Source organism: Mesoplodon densirostris, chromosome 17, assembly GCF_025265405.1.
Source record: "Mesoplodon densirostris isolate mMesDen1 chromosome 17, mMesDen1 primary haplotype, whole genome shotgun sequence".
NCBI classification, from domain to species: Eukaryota; Metazoa; Chordata; class Mammalia; order Artiodactyla; family Ziphiidae; genus Mesoplodon; species Mesoplodon densirostris.
Window position 1 is genome coordinate 23,407,344 of NC_082677.1, and position 19,396 is coordinate 23,426,739.

At 45.3% G+C, this 19,396-nt stretch overlaps 1 protein-coding gene across 7 annotated transcripts in view; it reads left to right on the plus strand.

Moving 5' to 3' along the window:
- ENOX1 (ecto-NOX disulfide-thiol exchanger 1) overlaps positions 1-19,396 on the plus strand; it is a 320,291-nt gene that overhangs the window by 149,086 nt on the left and 151,809 nt on the right. For all 7 annotated transcript variants that reach the window (XM_060080023.1, XM_060080025.1, XM_060080027.1 and 4 more), the window contains 2 exons: positions 2,414-2,647; positions 13,316-13,528. In XM_060080023.1, coding sequence (XP_059936006.1) covers positions 2,414-2,647; positions 13,316-13,528 — 447 coding nt within the window. The remainder of the gene's footprint in view (positions 1-2,413; positions 2,648-13,315; positions 13,529-19,396) is intronic.

Sequence of the window (19,396 nt, forward strand, 5' to 3'; positions counted from 1 at the left end):
AGACCCAATCAGAAAACTCATAGTACATTGCCAAAAGATGAACCGTTCCAAATTTAGGCACATGTAAGTTTCAAATTTATGCCTTGATGGTATATTTTTTTCAAGCTCTGACCCGGCCCCCTGCCTGACTACCCCTTGGCATCCCACAGCAAAGGCCTCACCTCCAGCCTACCTGCCTGAGTACACAGGGGTCTCCCAGCTCTGCCTGGGCTGCCCTGGCAAGGTTGCAGCATCATCCTGGGAAGATCTGAAAGGCTGACTGGGAGGGGCAGGAAGGAAGGCAGGCAGGCTGCCGCTCTTACGTAAGAGCTCCCGCAAGCCCTAGCCCAGCTGGATGGCCTGTCTAATTTTAGGACCAAAATCACATTTGAGGGCCAAGCTAATTTTAGACTCAGCCTCATCACAGGGCTCTTTTAAGGCCTTAATGATGGTGTTTTGATGAAAGAGAGGGTAATTTTTGGAACCAGAAATGTCTGTGTCTGAAAAGTGATGCTCTGGACATGACCAGGGGAAAGTTGCTTGGCCAGTTGGGACAGCTGGCCAGTCTTAGGCCATTCTGCCTGCTCAGCTGTTACGTATATATCACCATGGCCTGCTGATTTGTTAAGTTTCCACAGCCCACAACCAAAATATACTCTGCTTTAGCATTAATTCTGCCCCTCTGTGATCAGATGTTTGCTTTTTTTTTCTTTTTGCTTGTGAACACTTTTTTTTTTTTTTTTGCGGTACACGGGCCTCTCACTGTTGTGGCCTCTCCCGTTGCGGAGCACAGGCTCTGGACATGGAGGCTCAGCGGCCATGGCTCACAGGCCCAGCCGCTCTGCGGCATGTGGGATCTTCCTGGACCGGGGCACGAACCCATGTCCCCTGCACCGGCAGGCGGACTCCCAACCGCTGCGCCACCAGGGAAGCCCCTGTGAACACTTTTAAAAAAAATTTATTTATTTTCTAACATCTTTATTGGGGTATAATTGCTTTACAATGGTGTGCTAGTTTCTGCTGCATCACAAAGTGAATCAGCTGTATGTGTACATACATCCCCAAATCCCCTCCCTCTTGAGATGTTTGCGTTTTTGATAGGTATTGTTATGTCTTCCCAGTTTTAGAGAGATAATACCTTTTAAACCTGGGAGTGAGAGGGTCATAACAGGAATCAGACTTGAGATCTGTTTCACATTTGTAACTTTTCAAAGGTGTGAAGTACCCTAGTGGGGAGAAGCCAGCCTCTCCTGGGATTTTTCAGCTGAGTTTCAACCACAAGTGCTGAAATAATCCATAGAAATCTACCACAAGGTCCTGAGCATCAGTACAGTGCAGCCTAGCATTTCACAGTGGTGTCTCATTTGCAAAGTCCCTGCACAGCAAAAGTGCTTCTTTTGCTCTCTCGTCTGGCAGCCCTCCTGCTGGGACCTGAATTTATGTTTTTAAAAATCTGAGTACCCCAAACTGAAGAGCAACCTCAAAGCCAAACCTCCTTCCCTTGAAGTTAGGCTGGCGGCCTGGTTTCAGTTCTGTTTGTGTTGATTTCTCAGATCAAGTTTCTGCTTATAATCTTTATAAGTTGTGTAGCTCACAGTAAATCCCCCAAAGACTTCCAGGCCCATTTTTTTGGTCTAGCTCTGGGCTCTCACACGGGCTCCTGTGGCCTTCAAAGATTGCATGGACAATTTGTGCAGTGCTGCGTGCCAGATGAGGTGCTGGAGGGCTGTAAGGAAGGCCGTGGCGAGGCCTCTTGATTGAAGGTAAAATATTCTCCTGTGTGCCCCAGAGGATAAGTGGAAATAAAACAGCATTGCAAAATTGCCTTGGTAATTGTGGCTTTTGCAGCCGCTGAGACAGAATGGAGCAAGCGGCGTTTTCTAGGAGAATGAAGCAATAGCCTGTGAGTGAGATGTCGTGGAACTTACTTTGTAGATCTTTTTAAATATCATAGATAATATTTATTAACTCGCACTCCACCTCCTTCTAAAAAATAAAAGTAAGAGGGCTTATGCAACAGAGTTACAGTAAATTGAAAATATAAAACTGAGGCCATAAAAAGTGGAGGGGGAAGAAAGCTACATGCCCCATAGTTTTCTGATCTTCCTGGAAGCCAGAAGGAAGAAGGAGTTAGGATAATAGGATAAGTGCCCTGGTTCTTGAGATCATCCTCTTGGCAACATTGGCTTGAAGACCTCTCCCAGTGGAGCGTTTATCCCCAAATCTGTAATAGGCGTACCTCGGGCCGTGCTTCCAGATGGCCTCGGAGGATAACAGCTTCCCACCTCCTATGGGAAGGATGTCCTTTGTAAGGGAAAAAGAAATCAGTGAGAGCTCCCCTGGCGCGTCCTGAGGGCCTGGCCCCGAGACTGTGACAGTCGTGTGTGACACTGTTGTGACAGTGTGATGTGACCCGCCTTCCCACTGGTTTCAGGTTACCGGATGCGCTTAGGGTCTAGCACGGACAAAAAGGACTCGGGCCGGCTGCACGTGGACTTCGCCCAGGCCCGGGACGACTTCTACGAGTGGGAGTGTAAGCAGAGGATGCGCGCCCGCGAGGAGCGGCACCGGCGGAAGCTGGAGGAGGACCGGCTGCGGCCGCCCTCGCCGCCGCCCATCATGCACTACTCGGAGCACGAGGCCGCGCTCTTGGCCGAGAAGCTGAAAGGTAGGAGCTGCGCGCGTTTGCTTCCTCCGCCGCCGCCCCACCATCGCCCACCGCCAGGGAAACAGCGTGATCCCCAGGCGCCGGGCCCAGGTGTTTCTCCTGTCCCTTGGCGTGCTGAGCTCATGGGACCGGGGTCCCCCGGGCTTCCTCCTGCTGCCTGGACAGAGCCGTGCCCCTGCCCAGCCCTCTCCCCTGCCTTCTCCCTGAATGTGTGTGTGTATCAACCAAACTCAAGCAGAGCGGGTCAGAAGAGCCCTCCGCACTAGCCCTGTAGCAGGCCACCGTCTGACTTCCTACCCCTGTTGAATGAACCAGTGCCTCCTCCTGCAGGCAGGCAGGTTCCGGGGCTCCTCCAGGTCTGTAGTTTGCACTCTGCTGGCCTCTTAACAAAGCCACCCCCGACACAAGGCTCATCTGCAACCGTGCTGGGGCCCGTGCAGGACAGAAGAGAAATGTAGAATAGGGTCCCTGTCTTTAGAGATGGAGGGGAAGGGACCCTCCTAACGTCTATGGAAGAATTAGAACTAGAAGTGAGCATGTGTCATTTCTTTAACTGTTTTCTGTGCTCCTCTCCCGGGTTTGAGGCCCTGGGGGATAAAGACAGAGAGACGGAGGCTTTAGTACCTGCCACAGTGAACTACAGATGACTGGGGAGAGGCCAGATGTGGAAGTTAGGATGACATGTGTGTCAGTTCTGTTCCATTATTGAGCAGAGTTGTTTGACTCCAGCAACAAGGGTGCACTTCACAGGCAAGTGATGGTCACACCCTCCCCAGTCTGTTGGGCGTGTCAGGTTTCGATGAAAAAACAGGTCATGGTGGCTGGCCACGATGAACTGTAATGCAAAGCCAAGGACATGATGGTCAACCAGCATATGAGCAACATGCTTTGGGAGCTCACGGACAGGTGTGAGTGGTGTTGATGTCAGTGTCAAGAAAGTCTTCGCAGAGGAGGCAGAACTTGAACCTTGCAGGATACACAAGATTTGTCTCCCCAGGAGAAGAAAGGGCCTAAAGACATTCTTGTCAGAGGCTGGAGCTCAAGGAGTAAAGACAGGAGGCAGAGGGGATTTGGGCACAGGCGGAGAAAGGCAAGTCGCCTCCTGGGGGAACAGAGTGAAGGTGCCGCTGGGAAAGCAGCCTGGGGCCAGATGGTGAAGGCCCGAGGGCTGCCACCGGATTTGGGTTTTATTCCATAAACAACAGAGAAGTCATTAGGAGAGGAGAGATGCGATTGATCCTTGGAGTGTTTTAGAGCATAGCTGGCAGTGTTTAAAGTGGATTGGATGTTTTCACTAAAGGAAACATGAAAAGCTTCCTGAAACCTATTTTAGGAAGATAGGAAGTTGACATTCTGTTTTTTTAAAAAAGCATTTAAGGGCTTCCCTGGTGGCGCAGTGGTTGAGAGTCCGCCTGCCGATGCAGGGGACACGGGTTCGTGCCCCGGTCCGGGAAGATCCCACATGCCACGGAGCGGCTGGGCCCGTGAGCCATGGCTGCTGAGCCTGCGCGTCCGGAGCCTGTGCTCCGCAACGGGAGAGGCCACAACAGGGAGAGGCCCGCGTACCGCAAAAAAAAAAAAAAAAAAAAAAAAAGACTTCTGCTTCTAGCCCTCATCCCCTACTCCAGCCTTGGGAACCCCTAATCAGATGCAGTTGCCACTGAAACTGTTGACTCGGAAAAAAAAAAACAAAAAAACCTCACATTGTAAGAGCTGTGAGTTGAGTTTATTCAGTGTCTTACTGAGGACTCTAGCTCAGGGGACAGCCTCTCAGAGAGCTCTGAGGAAGTTTTCCAAAGAGGTAACGGAGGAAGTCAATATATATGTGATTTTGGTGAAGGGGGTGCCTGCACCCAAGCACACATCTTAGGAGAAGGCTGCTGCTAGTCACAAGGAACAGATATCTTAGTTAATGGCTTTAGTACTTTTCTAAGTATGGGAAGATGCAAGAATTTGGGTTCATAAAAGTTTCTCCTGAAAATATCTACCCATGTGGAAGCCTGTTCTGCCAGTTTCCCCAGAGCACAGAGTGCTGCATGCCTTTTCTCTGCCCAGAATTCCTTTCAGGCTGTGTTGAAGGTCAGCGACTGCAGTGACTAATGACCTGATCCTCGTAGAACCTTCCTTAGTTGACGTAACCCTGGAGCACCTCTTACTGATGCCCTTGGCACATGCTCTGCTGCTCCGAGAAGGTGTGTCTTACCATCATAGGCTGTGGCTGTCCCTTTAATAAAAAGCATGTAAAACGCATATGCAGACGTCCTCTCACTTTTCCATTCAGACTGGAATCCATAAGGAGCGAGCAGAATGAGGAAGAGCAACATTCTCGAGCAGGAATGTTGATTTTGGAGCAAATAATTTTTTCTTTAATATCCAGTACATTGTGTAGTATCACCTCACTTAATGAGCTACATCAGCTCAACTGTATTCGATCGTGTCCACACCTCGAAGTGACAAAAACTAGCACCTTGGCGCCGTGACCCCGTGGAGGAGTTTCAGGAAAGTTTGGCATCTACGTTAGGTCCTTTTTAAGAAACCAGCACAGAAGTGTCTTTGCGTGTAAGAGTTCCACAGCATTGCCTTTCCTGTTAAAGGATAGCAGATTGGGAAGTCAGTTTGGTAAAGTCATTTGCAAACCTTGCCATTTCAAAACTGTATATTTATGTAGATGAGTGTAATTTGAAGAATTTAGAAGCCGTACCTTTGCCAAGTACTGTGTGATCCCTTGAGGAGAGAACAGATTGGAAGTTTTAATAGATGGCAGTTCCAGTAAAATGAGCTAGCTGGGGCGACATCTTAGGCAACAGTCAGGTAATATCAAGCTTGACAATTTCAACCCAAGCACAGAGTTTGGAATATAAACAGCATTTAATTGCTTAGGAAATTGGCCGCCTCTGAGAGGAAATCCACTCCACGCTCCTGATAACGCTGAAAAGCCAGGCAGAGGAGCCAAGGAAACTGTTTCCCTGAAGATGATTTCCTTGATGTGGGGATGTAAAACACCATCAAGACCTCAGGTAAAAAAAAAAAACCTGGATCAGAAAGGAAATGGAAATACAATCTGAAAATACCTAATTGGATTTGATTTTTTTTCCTCCCCTGAGAAATCTTGCTATCTCAGGTGTATTACAAGCATTTTTCCCCCATTTTACACCATACTCGTTTATCCTTAGAATTTTCTTGTGGAAAATCAGCTTTATCCAGCAAAATCTGTACTGGCCAAGTCTTTACTCTAACCGACAAGGCCCTCCATATCCTGCCCGGTGGTAAAACTATGCATACAGTAGATGCTCAGTAAATTAATTCCTGTCTCTCTTTCTTAGCTGTTTGGAGCTATGAGCGTGTTGCGTTTCTGGCCAGCAGTGCTACCAGGCATGATGGGAAGTGTAGGGAAGTGTGATGTGCCCTCGGCCACCATTCCACTCACTCCACAAGTATTCGCTGAGCTCTTTGCCATATCCCTGACACTGTGATGCCAGGGAAGCAGCACACAAAGCCCCTGCCTCACAGAGAATAGGTGTAGTTTAGGTTTCTTGAGTGACAGAGGCAATTACAAAGCTCTTCCCACTATTATGCATGGGAAGTGCAGCGCGCTAGCCCGGGAGTGGTAGGCAACCCAGCCTGGCAGAGGTGGGGTGAGAGAGGGGTGACCTTCTGGGACCCGGTAGCCCCGATCCAGTGGTCCCTGGGTCTTCTGAAGTCAGAGGAGACACTGAGTTGTAATGGTGTAGTGTCTGAGGCACTGCAGCACCCAGTGTCTGTTATGGTTAATACAAATTCTAGAAAAGAAAATTAGCGGGCACCCTGCTGATTAAATAGACATTGTTCTGAGACAGTTCAACTTAGTGAAGACTGACTGGGAAGTAACTGCTCACAGATCCAAAGTTTATGGCACGGCTTTGAGAAAGTGAGAAGAAGCTCAATACCATCATAATTACACTTTATTGGAAACAGTAGCACCAGGCAGATGAGATAATGAATTTCTCTTGGTCTAATACAGACCATCCACCCCTGGGGGAGCCCCATGTCTGGACTGTGGAAGGGAGAGATTGATTAGACAGTGAGGAAAGATGATCTCCTGATTCACTGGGGATTTCTCCTGGCAAGAGCATTTAAAAGTTCTTGTGTACTTTTTCCCCCTTTGGAAAGCTTCACATAATCTTTCATTATGTGATGAATGAAGAGTTTCTCTCTGAATCAGGTGAAGTTTTGACAAAGCTTTGCAAGCATTGTCCTTGAGATTCCCTGATATGTCATCCAGGATACAGTCTTTCTGCGATCAGCATTTGTAATTTCTGAGGACTAGTCTCTGATGTGCATACAGAATGGCCTCCGATCAGCCTGCCAGAGGGAGAAACCGCGCAAGTGGTTGCCAGCATCTTGCTGAGATGGTTGTCAATATTTATGGTTCTGAGAAACTAAAAAAAATCAATAATGCTCTGAGCCAAGTCGAAGTTCCATTAGCTAGAAGCCAGGCTTCCTTCTCAGGGCAAAGGAAATATGAAGCACGGGAACCTGTTTGAGAATCACGTCCTTGGGCGTTACTGACCTTCACAAGGCGAGATAGACCACTTCATCTAGAAACATTTTACCTGATCCAAAAGCAGGAATAATCAGTGCATGTTTATGTTGTCCCCGCTGAATTTTCTCATTTTCACAGGTACTAAATTGTTGGAGAGATTGTGTGCGTGTGTGTCTGTGTGTGTCTGTGTGTGTGTAAGTGAACTTGTAGGTATGTCGAGGGTAGAGGAGGAAGTATTAACATTTGTGTAGCCTTTCACACTATCTGTGATTTGAAGGATAGGTAAGGTACCACCCCTCTTGATGGTTAATTGAGCAGCCAGAGAATGAAGATTTGTTTAGGGATGTCTAATTTGTAGGTACACATAGTGAGATTTTGGGAATGTTGTAGTAGCAGTGCCGTCCTGGAATGTCCATTCTGCCTGAATCAGTATGTGACTGTACATTATAAGTTATTTCTACCTATCATAGAATCTAGAAATCAGGGACAGCTGTATAGACATACCATTCATTCTGTGTGTGTGTGTGTATGTATGTGTGTGTGTGTGTGTGTCTGTCCCCATTTCTGTGGAAAGAAAAAGTGTTGTAGGATGTCTTCCTTTTTTCCCTCATTCTCGAGACATTTTGTTCAAACATGGCATCTCCCTTCCTGTCATTCCTTTCTAGACCCACCAGAAATCAGGCTACTCCAACCCACTTCAGTTTTCATATTCAGGGCTCATGGCCTGGCTCTTGTCACACTTATTGTTCTGAAATTCAGGGCCAGATCTCCCTGTGCACCCAAAGAGGGAGAAGAAATACAAAATGAGCCTGTATCAGTGATTTTACTTAACTCACTAATTAATGAGAGAATGAGTAAGATGTTAAAACTGGTTCAGAAGAGAGTTTGCTTTGTAAAGACTTATATTTTCTTGTGGACAAAAATTCATTTACATTGTAACAGAGAAGAATTATTTGCATTGTTACGTGTTTTCACAATTTGTATTCTGTCCCTAAAGGGTTGTAAAATAGCCTAGTCTTTAACAATTAGAGATTCACATCCCTGTAAAATCAGATAATCCCAGAGCGGGGTGGAGAGGATCCTCTGGCCCAGCATTCCATCGAAAGGATCTGCAGTCCCTATGCCCACTTCCAAGACTTTGACTTTTTTTTTCACATTTTTTTCTGGGATGAAGATGACTGACGTTTAAGCAGCTCTTCTTTAAATGGGGGTGGAGGGTTTGGGGATAGGGATTCACAAAGCTCATGAGAACCACATCAGAACCTTTCAGTATTCGCCACTCTCTCAGATGCTACTTTCCATTTCAGGTTTTCATTATCTTTTAACTTAGGTGAGCTCCTCACCAGTTTCCCTGGCGTTTATTGAGTGATTTCTTCTAGTGCTTCTCCAGTTTCAATGTGCATATGAAACGCTTGGACTAGGATGCAGATTCTGAGTCAGGAGGTCTGAGTAGGGTGAGGCTACGTTTTTTGTTCGTTTGTTTGTTTTTTTTGCCGTACGAGGGCCTCTCACTGTTGTGGCCTCGCCCGTCGCGGAGCACAGGCTCCGGACACGCAGGCCCAGCGGCCACGGCTCACGGGCCCAGCCGCTCTGCAGCACGTGGGATCCTCCCGGACCGGGGCACGAACCCGCGTCCCCTGCATGGGCAGGCGGACTCTCAACCACTGCGCCACCAGGGAAGCCCCGAGGCTACGTTTTTGATAAGCCCCCAAATGAGGCTCATGCTTGTGGTCTTTGACTACTAGCAAAGATGTGTCCCATATGCAATTTTTAGAATGCCTACTACGTGCCCCGTGCTCAGTAAACATGGAAAAGAGGGATAGGGAGGGAGGTTGACAAATTCTGATGTGACAAGAAATGAAATAAGATGGGTGTGGATTCAGATACTGAAGTGTGATAATCATTATAGTATTATTTAGTCCTCACGAAGCTGAATACAAAGGTTATTACCTTCCCAAAATTAAAAAGCTAAATGCAATGGTTATTACCTTCCAGAAAAAAAAAAAACTTTCAAAAAGTTTTTTAAGTCATTGGATCAGCTGATTAGCTTACTGTGGAAAGCCCTGCCTCTGTGTAATTATCTGACATCTCTCTTAACTTTCATTGCTTATGGTAATAACCTCGGAGGCCTGAAGGATAAAAGGACCAGCCAGCTTAAGTGCCATGAAAACATTTATCTCTGGTAGACAATGTGAAAATACTCTTCAACCTGAAATTAAAATGTTTATTATCAACGGTATTTCCCAACTTTTGACCACTGGATTTGCTGTAACTTTCCAGCACGAATGCACTGCAACTCTATTAGAAATAGAGTCTAATGAAAGAGACTACGAAGGGAAAAACTCAGAGTGAGCAGAAGACTGAAATATGTTTTGGAAGTTTTCTTCTCACATTGACCCCTCAGAACTGGAGGGCCAGTGGATACATGAACCAATGATTACTGTATAGAGTGACTAATGTTTTCGTAGCAGGATATATAGGGAATTGTGGCAACGTAGCAAAGGGACACCGAATTCATGATAGGGTTGCAGAAAAGCTTCCTTTATGAAAGGCATTTAGGCTGACTCTTGAGGGAAGCATAACAGTTAGCCGGGTGGACCAGGAGTTCCGGGGCCCCTAGGATGAGTGCACCGTACATGCAGAAGTAGGGAGACAAGGCCATGGTCCTTAACAAAGAGGAGTGTGACAGAGGAATGGCGAATGGATTGAAGGGGAAACTGCAGATCAAGGGAGGCCACGGAGCAAACAGTTGCATTAGCCCAGGTGTGACATTGTGAAGACGCTGATTAGAAAACATTGGGCAATTTTTCATGAGCAAATGGTCCATAGTCACTCCATAATATGCCAATTTTCCCAGTTCTTTGTGTGGAGAAGGGATGTCTGCACATTCTAGTGTCTGAAGGGCACCCACGTTCAGAGTTGAACCCATGCATGTTCACAGAAAGTACTTGGAATTTTTATAAGTGCATCTTTGATGTGATTTTTATGAGCTGTGTTAATTTCTTTCCGCATGAATAGCTTTAAGAATGCTGCAATCTAAATCCTGTTTAAATTAGTTTATATTGTTTTCTGTTTTCTCTGTGATCTTTCCCCTGAATCCAGAATTGAATTTTCATTTGGGTATTGAAAATGACCGCTCCCAACACCCTCCTGTAGCCATTCAGGGGGAGCTGCTGACTTAGTCTTCATTAAGTATAAAGTCACGTCTTACATGGCAACAGACATCGACTAGACTTAACCAGTCGTACGTTAGCTAATGTTTTCACAGTTAATTTGAACGTCGGTACATCAGTCATCTACCAGCCCGCCTCAGAAAGTTCAGAAATAAGGATGAAATTGGGAGTTTTCAAAACTATGTACTAAGCCATATATATATGTATACATAAGATATATACAGTATATAATGTATATTTTATTTTATTCATATATACTGAGAAAATGGAATTCTGCCTACTATTACTTGTTACAGTGTTAGAAAGTCTCTTGCCTACTTACTTTTTCAGCTGTGTATTTTCAGTTGCTTAATCCTAAAATTGCTGTCTCTCTTTCTGAAAACTACCAATTAACTCTAATCTGGTGAACTTATGCTTTAGGTCTAGGGGTGAAGAACAATAATATTTGGCTCTTAGGTCATTCAAGGAAACATGCACTTTTAAAATTTAAGTGTGTTCTACCTGACAGTAAATTAGGGTATTTATGAACTGCGTAACCACAAGCAAGTAAGAAGAAAAAACTGCACCCATGCGAGGGTGAAAGAAAGATGGGACCCCGTTGCTCTCTCTCTCTCTCTCTCTCTCTCTCTCTCTCTCTCTCTCTCTCTCTCTCTCTCTCTCTCTCTCTCTCTCCCTCTCCTTGGAAGCCCCATAACGAAAACATCTAGGATTTTTCTTTGTGTTACGTAGAGATGCAAGTCACAGCAAAGGGGAAAAATGGTCCATGACGTCAGAGTTCTCTTTTCTGTTGTTGTTATTTTTTAAGAGGGGGGAAAAAAAAGAAAAGATTTCTTATAAGCATTAGGTTGATTTCTGCTGTCTTTTCGGAGGCCCATTCTCCTAACACATATCTGCAGAGAGGCAGAGAGAGGGAGAGAGGCAGAATTTATTCTGACTGTAAGGGTCGCAGTGGGGCTCCCACAAGCATAATGCTGAATTATGGGCCTCTCCACGGGTTGAACGCAGTGTTAAGTTGTGTGATGGATTCTATCTTATACAAGCTGCTCTGGTCTATGAAATAAGAACCCCGTGCAGCTGGAGTTCACTGAGGGTTGAACTCAGACTGAAATTCCAGAGTTAACAAAACTGTGCAAACCAGCTGTGACGCTGAACAAATGCACGCTCAATTGTGGGTTGGTTGAAATTGGCAAGGAAACTTGAGTCTTTCACGTGCAGGCTGCCCTGTGGGCCTTCTCCAAGCCACTTATCTCCTCGGATCAAAGCGTGAGGGCAGAAGGGGCAGGTTTGCCCTGGAGTAAAGCTTTGATCCCCAAGCCCAGACTGTCACCACCCAGGCGGGAGAGGGCCCGGGATGGTGGCCCATCAACAGCAGGATTTCCATCCTGGAGAATCCACGGGCACTGGGTCAAGCGATCCTGCCTTCACTCAGTGCAAGTACCTCCTGGGCAAGAAGCAGCCACAGCAGTGAAGTGCCCTGGTCTGAAAGGGGGCCTCTGGGATAAAAGGTACTCATGGTATTTCCACAGCGCTCTGCAAAATTCACAAAGCACCCCGCAAATGCAGACTTTGTATGGTGTGTAAAATACTAACAACGATGGTTGATTGTAAAACCTCTGGTGAGTAAAATAAAATAAAATTCCTTTACTAAATATGAATCCCCCTCTATCTGTTCATCTAGAGTGTGTATGTGTGTGTGTATATGTATGCACACAATATATAATAATATATAAACAATGGAATATACACATACAGTGTATAAGGATGTCTCTGGTGTTCCTCTAGTAGAGGGAACATGGTAGTCACTTAGTATTTGTCAGATGCGTGAGAAGCATCTGAATCTTTTAGTCTAATTTTGCTTCTTATTTTTAGAACTTAGATTCTACTCAGTTTACTTGCAAGATGTAGGACTTTTAAAAAAAATTTTATTGAAGTATACTTAATTTACAATGTTGTGTTAGTTTCTCGGATATTTCTCTTAAATCACATTTTTTCGGGGGTAAAAAAATACGGATGAAAGGCTCGTCTCTTCAAGTTTGTCTGGAAAATACGCAGTGAGCCTTCAGCAATAGGATCAATTAATGTTGTAATAACTGACATACAGCTTCCACTTCCAGTTACCTTAATTTCCTTCAAACTTGCTTCTTCTCCACCTCCAAGTCAGTCATAAAAGACAGATCTGTTCCAGTAACTATTTGCGAACGGGCAAGTATATTGATTTCTTTGAAATAAACTTTATCACTTATTTACAGGTAGAACCTCCCCCCATCAACACACCCCTCAAACCAAGTTCAAATGGGTTTCCAGTAGCCTTCCGAGGCAAACACTGACCATCCCGGAACAGGTCCTCTTTTGTTGAAAACAAGGAAATATTCTAGTTTTCAGCCTAGTCAAATATGTTCTATTAAACCTAAAGTGAAATTAGCTTTGAACTTCAGTAGAATAAGAATTGACCTATTCCTACTACCACTGTGGAAACAATATCTCACATCACAACCACTTCTAAAAGTAATTTAATCTGTCATCCACATCTTGACAATAACTCAGCAGATTCTAAGTCAGAAAACTAGTATCACTGTATGCTATTTCTGGTGAAAGAATAAAGAAATCAACTGGAGGCCAAATAGGTGAATAAGAGTTTTTCGAGCCAGTCTTAAGAAAGAGAAATCTGGGTTTGGTGGAAGAGTGCGGTTGTACCATATTTCAAAGGATGCCCAGAGCAGATCTTCTAAAACCGAGCTCGTTGAGAGGGTGAGCCACCCTTTGTTTCTCGGGTGGTTGTGCAGTGCCGTGGAGTTAGATGTGGGAAGACAAGCTAAGTGATGATGGAGCCATTAGTTGCAGGAAAGCTCACAAGGCCAAGTTCTGAAAACATATCCATTAGGATGGACCGTGCTTTGCCTTTAGAGAGGAACCAAAGTGAAAACCAAAATCTTTCCTGGGCGTGATTTGGACTTGGTGGTTTTGCATTTCCAGACGATAGCAAGTTTTCAGAGGCCATCACAGTGCTGCTGTCCTGGATTGAGCGAGGGGAAGTAAACCGGCGGTCTGCAAACCAGTTCTATTCCATGGTGCAGTCGGCCAACAGCCATGTCCGTCGGCTGATGAACGAGAAAGCCACCCATGAGCAGGAGATGGAGGAGGCCAAGGAGAATTTCAAAAATGCCTTAACAGGGATCCTCACTCAATGTAAGTAAGATTTGGGGGGGCCATCTCTTTTGTCATGATGTTGCCTTTTCTTATGTACTCTTTTTTTTTTTTTCATTTGGGGGTAAGTAGTCCCATAATTTCCCATCTTACTCCATATCGAATGGCAAAACCTCATAACCGATTTCATGTCCTGTGGCAACTTGGAGGAGCACGGACCCCGCCCTGAGAGCTTACTTCTCAAGGTGAGCAGCATTTCTGTAGCTTTTCCGCAGAATACCCGGCCTGGCCCCCAGGGCGGGGCAGACAAGACGCTTCGGTGCCTGCTGGACCCACTGCAGTTCACACCGCCCCTGCAGGGTGGCCACCCTCACCTGCGGGCCCCGAGTCGAGAGTAGAAGCAGCCCCTGAGTACACTGTCACGCATTGTCCTTGGGCTCTGTTTAGAAAGAAGGTCAGAAGGACTCCTCCTCAGGATCCTTTATTTGAGGTGAGCCTTGGCTGTCAACACAGGCAACTCAGGAGTAGAGATTTTTCTGCAGTATTATTTGTTGTCCTTTTTTCATTTGGAAAGCAAATTGCCTGAACCACTGGATGCCAGTGATTTTTCACGTCCAGATCCTAAATTGATGAAAGGGAGTAAACGGGGCTTTCTCATAGAACAATAGTTAGGGAAATTACCCAGGGCTCTATTCAAAACAAAGGACATATATTTTTTTATGGGCACTCTGTGTCTGTAGTTAATGTCACAGTGGCATCATGCCTCACAGCTGCTGATGTGCCCTTGCTTGGTAAAACCTATTAAATGACACTTGTAATGGTGCCGCGCTCCATTCCACACCAGGTGCAGGACCCCGCACGGGATGGCAACATACGCAATTTACATATTCATTCTGAGAATAAGTATTATTTTCAATGACATAATGTGCCAAAACGCCCATCACCTCTTTCATCAGTGTAAACCCCAGCCATAATGTATCCGTTAGGATGGAAAGAGAGGAGGGGATGAAAAACCAGAATCTTAACTGTAAATGTGTTTTATATAACTTTGTTGTCAAAAGACCATTTTTGCCACAGCGTAAAATGTCACATAAGGAAACTCCCAAACATAAACTCTGATAAGTGACCAAATATCCAGTATGAGACCAACCTGGGACACCCTGTCTTTGTAGAAAAAAAAAAAAAAAAGGAAAAACAGAACTGCTGTATCTCATAGAGACCATTGTCAGACCACCTTACCCAGATTCCCTGGTGGCGAGCCATGACCTTTTACCCGACTGTGTATGCCCAGCAGTTCTAAAGTTGGGGTTACTAGAGCTAGGCTAAAGTCCACTGACACCCAGACCACCTTTTAAAGGAGGGAAGCAGAGAATTGATTAGTAGGTGGGGTAGGGTGGATTGGTAGCAGAGAAAAGGGAGAGAGGGAAAGGCCACACCATTTTAATAATACAATTCCTGCAAAGTTATGGCAAGAAGCCAACTGCCTGAACAGCAGAATGATCACTGATTACCTTTTGCTCAATAGCATCAGTTTTAAATAAATCCTTATTCCTCTGCGGTTTACACTCCCATTGGGCAGGGAAGACTCAATCCTTGACTCTCACAAGGAAGATAGGAAGGCAGCCACACATGAGAATAGGGGAGGGATTATGGTTTTTTCTTGCGATACCTGTTGAAAGAAACACTCGTTAAAAACAAGCCCCCCATCATGTGGCTGAAAGAATGGGATGTGTCTAATATTATACAGGTAGAAGCCAACCTAAGTGTAAAACCACTGAGAGATAGACAAAGAAGTCCAGCACGTGGGGATACAAACATCAGTGTTTTACTCCTGATAAAAGCTAATTGGATAATTGGGTTGAGATCTGCAGCCATGATGGGCTTCCTGATGCTGGACCTGAGGGTTGAGCATCCAGCCACAGGCAGCTCCGAGGACCACAGGCTTCTTCCTGTGGAGCCTGTATCCATATGTACCACATCACACGTGGAGAAGCAGACGGGAATGAGTACAGGTGACCCTAGAACAACGCACAGGGGTTAGGGGCTTGGACCCTCTGCAGGATGAAAAATCCGAGTAGAACTTTACAGTCAGCCCTCCCTGTGCTCAGTTCCATATCCGCAGATTCAACCAAGCATGGATGATGCAGTATTGTAGTATATATAAGTGGACCTGCACAGTTCAAACCTGCGTTGTTCAAGGGCCCACTGTACCCTGTACAGACAGGCTGGTTCACTTGCTCCCTGAAAGAGAAGAGAATGCAGGGCTAGAGCCGGGCCAGGAACTTTGGGGGAAGATCCCACCTCGTGGAGACCGCAAGAATGGAGATTACTGTCATAGATAACACTTAGGTACCCCACCTGTAAAATACCAAAAACTAAATTCTTGCTTTTAACCTTCAAACCTGTCCTTCTTTGGTTTCTTCCTTTCCATTTTAATACATTCGCAGACCAAAGTCCTGTAAGTAATATTCACACCCACCATCCCCCACCACCAAAGCCCACATATAGGACAGCAGGAAATCCCATTGTTTCAACATTCAAAATTGACCCACTTTTATTTATTTTCACTGCCACCATTCAACTGTAGGCTGCCTGAACGATGATAAGAGCGTGGTATGTCAGTTAAATATGGTGTCCACTTGTAGGTAATGGAAAACCCAAGCAAACTTCATCTTAACAAATGGAGCATTTTCTTTTTATACACAGTGAAACCCAGATTTGTTGGCACTGATTCAGTGGTTTAAGGCTGTCAGGCCTGAGGTTTCTGTGATACTATCAATATTAACCTTCTTAGATAGTTGTCTAAGAGGGCTGCTGTTGCTCCTGCCATCACATCTTGTTTTTACAAGCTGGAATCATATAAGAAAAAGGAGAGGAAGAAAGGAAGAGGAAGGGATTGCACCTTTAGAGCAGGAAAGCAAATTTGCCCAAAGATCCCCAATAGGCTTCAATTTATGTCTTGTTGTGCTGAATTATTACATGTGTCCATGCCGAGCTACAAGGAAAATGGGAAATATACTTTTTTGACTGGGCCCATTGCTCTCCAGAATAAAACTGGAGTTCTCTGAGTTAGGAAGGAGGGGAGAATGGCTACAGAGAGACATTTTGCAGTTTCTGCTGTGTGTAATTCCTCCCTTTCCACCTTTCCTCCAGCTCAATCTATTTTTCATACATTGTCTATCATAATTCAGAGCACATCTTCCCCACTTAAATCCCTTGAGTAGATTCCCATTGCACTTACAATAACATTCATCCTCCCGAGCCTCAAGCTCTCCGTGCTTGCCTCTTCAACGTCAGCTCTCCCTCACCTCATGAGGCATCATCTCCACTGGCCTTTTTCCTGCCGAGCCCGTCAAAGCCACCTCCCACCTCTGAGCCTTTGCACATCTGTTCCCCCTATCTGCTGTGCTCTTCCCTGTACTCTGCATGCTTCCATCCCTCTCATCCTTTAGGTCTTGGCTGTAAGGCCACCCTTTCAGAGAGGCCATCCTGATCCATCCTCTCCTAGCAGTCTCACCATTCCTGCATCTCATCAGCTTCCTCAGGGCACTTATCCAAATGGGTATGACTTAATGAATTCTCCGGTTTTGGTTTATGATGATAAACGTCACAAAGGAAAGGATACGTCTCTCCTAGTCATCGCTATATATCAAGTGCCTGGAACATGGAAATATGCAACAGATATTTGGTGGATGAGTGAGTGAATGAATGAGTACGTTGGAAGGAAGGCAGGAAGTAAGCCTGAAACAGTAAGCTCAGAAGTTTCCAGAAACCTTGTAGAACAGTTTGGCATCAGTGTTAGCACTGTCTGTGGATAACAGAGTTTCAAGTTGCATGTGTAATCAAACAAGTCGAAGAAAGAGCTCACCAGCTACGCTCTTGTTGGAAACTGCTATATTTTACCAGACACTTGGTAACAGGCTAGAGGATGTTAGGAGAGTTGGGGTAGACTAAACACAAAAGTTCATGTTGACATCTCCCCAGTTGTCACTGTCTGACAACCTGTACCTTCCCCATCTCCCTATTACTGTTTAAGAGATTCCCCCCTTAACCCTATAATTTGATTCTGGGAAGTATTTCAGCAGCCAGCAGATATCAACAGGGATTGTGAAAACCCCAGCTGAACTTGACAGCCCCCAGAGCTGTCCAAGGGGTACACGCCCCAGCCACAGAGGGCCTGAGGGGGCTTCATGCGAATCCTCAGTAGCTAGGACCCTTCAGGATGACTTGAAGATGGCAGATACTTTCAGTGTGAGCCTCAGCTGGAGTTAAGCCTGTGAGGTAGAACGGGAACATGGCGTAGCTCACTGAGCAATCTCAGAATTTTCCATTCGTTTTTATGTGCTTTTACAAAGACGACAATTCCCCGGATGCAAAGGGGAACCAAATTCTACCATGAAATTCACCATAAAAATATTAGCAGTAACCTGACTAGCCTGGCAGGTGTGTGTACATTTCCTCATCCTTTGAATTTTGAAATATATCTCATTTCATGTCTGGTGGAGTTATGTTTGTTTGTCTCCACCGCATTTTCTGCTTCCCAGATGGCTTCAGGGTGAGTTTGGTGTCCATACACGGAGCTGCCTCTAAAATAATAGCTGCAGAAGTCCACAGCAATCGACATGCTTGCCATATTTTCCAAAAGTAGAACCAGTCATACCCCCATTTATTGGCTTTATTTTTGCTGGCAAACACCACAGGAATCACATTTGGCTTTCTCTTTTAGAATTAGATTAGGATTGTAAAGCACTGGGATTCGGGAATGACATCTCAGCTTGCTTTCTCCAAAGTGGCTGGAAATCTCCCGGTTATTTGACGGTTGCTCCCTCCCACATAAAAGATCCCCACAATGTCAATGTTATGCTCCTAGCATTCCACGGCAGCCTCTCCATTAGAAAGTCAAGTTTTGGGGAGTCGTTCATAGGCAGTTTGGAAGCAGGTCTATTGTTGAACTAGTTTATTACAGCAAGTGGGGCTGGCCTGGCGTCCTGAAGAGAGGGCCCACTGAACAACTTCCAGGAAAATTCCGGTACATTACAAAGCTCCAAGCGCAGTAAAAGTGTGGGTCCCTATATAGATTTTGTTGGAAATAGCCAACTGGTTGACCAGGAGAAGGGAAATTCCAGTGCATGTTAGTCCATTAAAATGGATTAAATGCACATATCTCCTTGCCTTGCTTATCCTTGCTTTCATATTTGAACAAATAGCATTTGTTCAAAGGGACAAAAAACCCAGGAGCCATGAATAATTCAAAGGTTGAGATTTATTTCAAGGTCTACATCAAAGGCCGGCAGTTACCTTCTAGCTTTGTTGGTGTTCAGTTCTGCCAACATTTGTTTAAGTTCTAACCTTCTTCCTATCTCTGGCCTTCACCCCAGGATGGGCTGTGTAAATATAATCAAATAGGCATTGTTTCCATCTGAGCCTTGGCATAAAGTGTCAAAGGGCAGCAACTAAACCCAACCAAGAGTTTGGGGAGTATGGCATCCATTCACTTCTACTTTGGATCGTTTTTCACCTGTGACAACGGATGTGCAGTTTTCAAAGATGTTAGATGAGAGCATCCTTTAAACTGGTGGGGCACCTAGGGCTTTCCCTTCCTTTCTGGGCCAGCTGGATAGATCTCATTCACTATATATAAAGAAAGGGAAAAAAAGTTCAGTACAGGTGAGTCATTTTATTCTCATATCATCCTTATCTCATCTTTATGTTACCTCTCAACTTATCCATTGGGCAGAAACTCCCCCAACTTTCCCAACTGAGAGACTTTCAGGTTTTGATCTTCCTTGCTTTTTAAACATTTATACATCAGAGGAACTCCCCATAGGCCTGCCCACATTCAGGTTTTCAGTTACGAGCAAAGCTTGTCATTTCAAAGCTCAGAGAAGAGCTGTTTATAAAGTTGAGGAA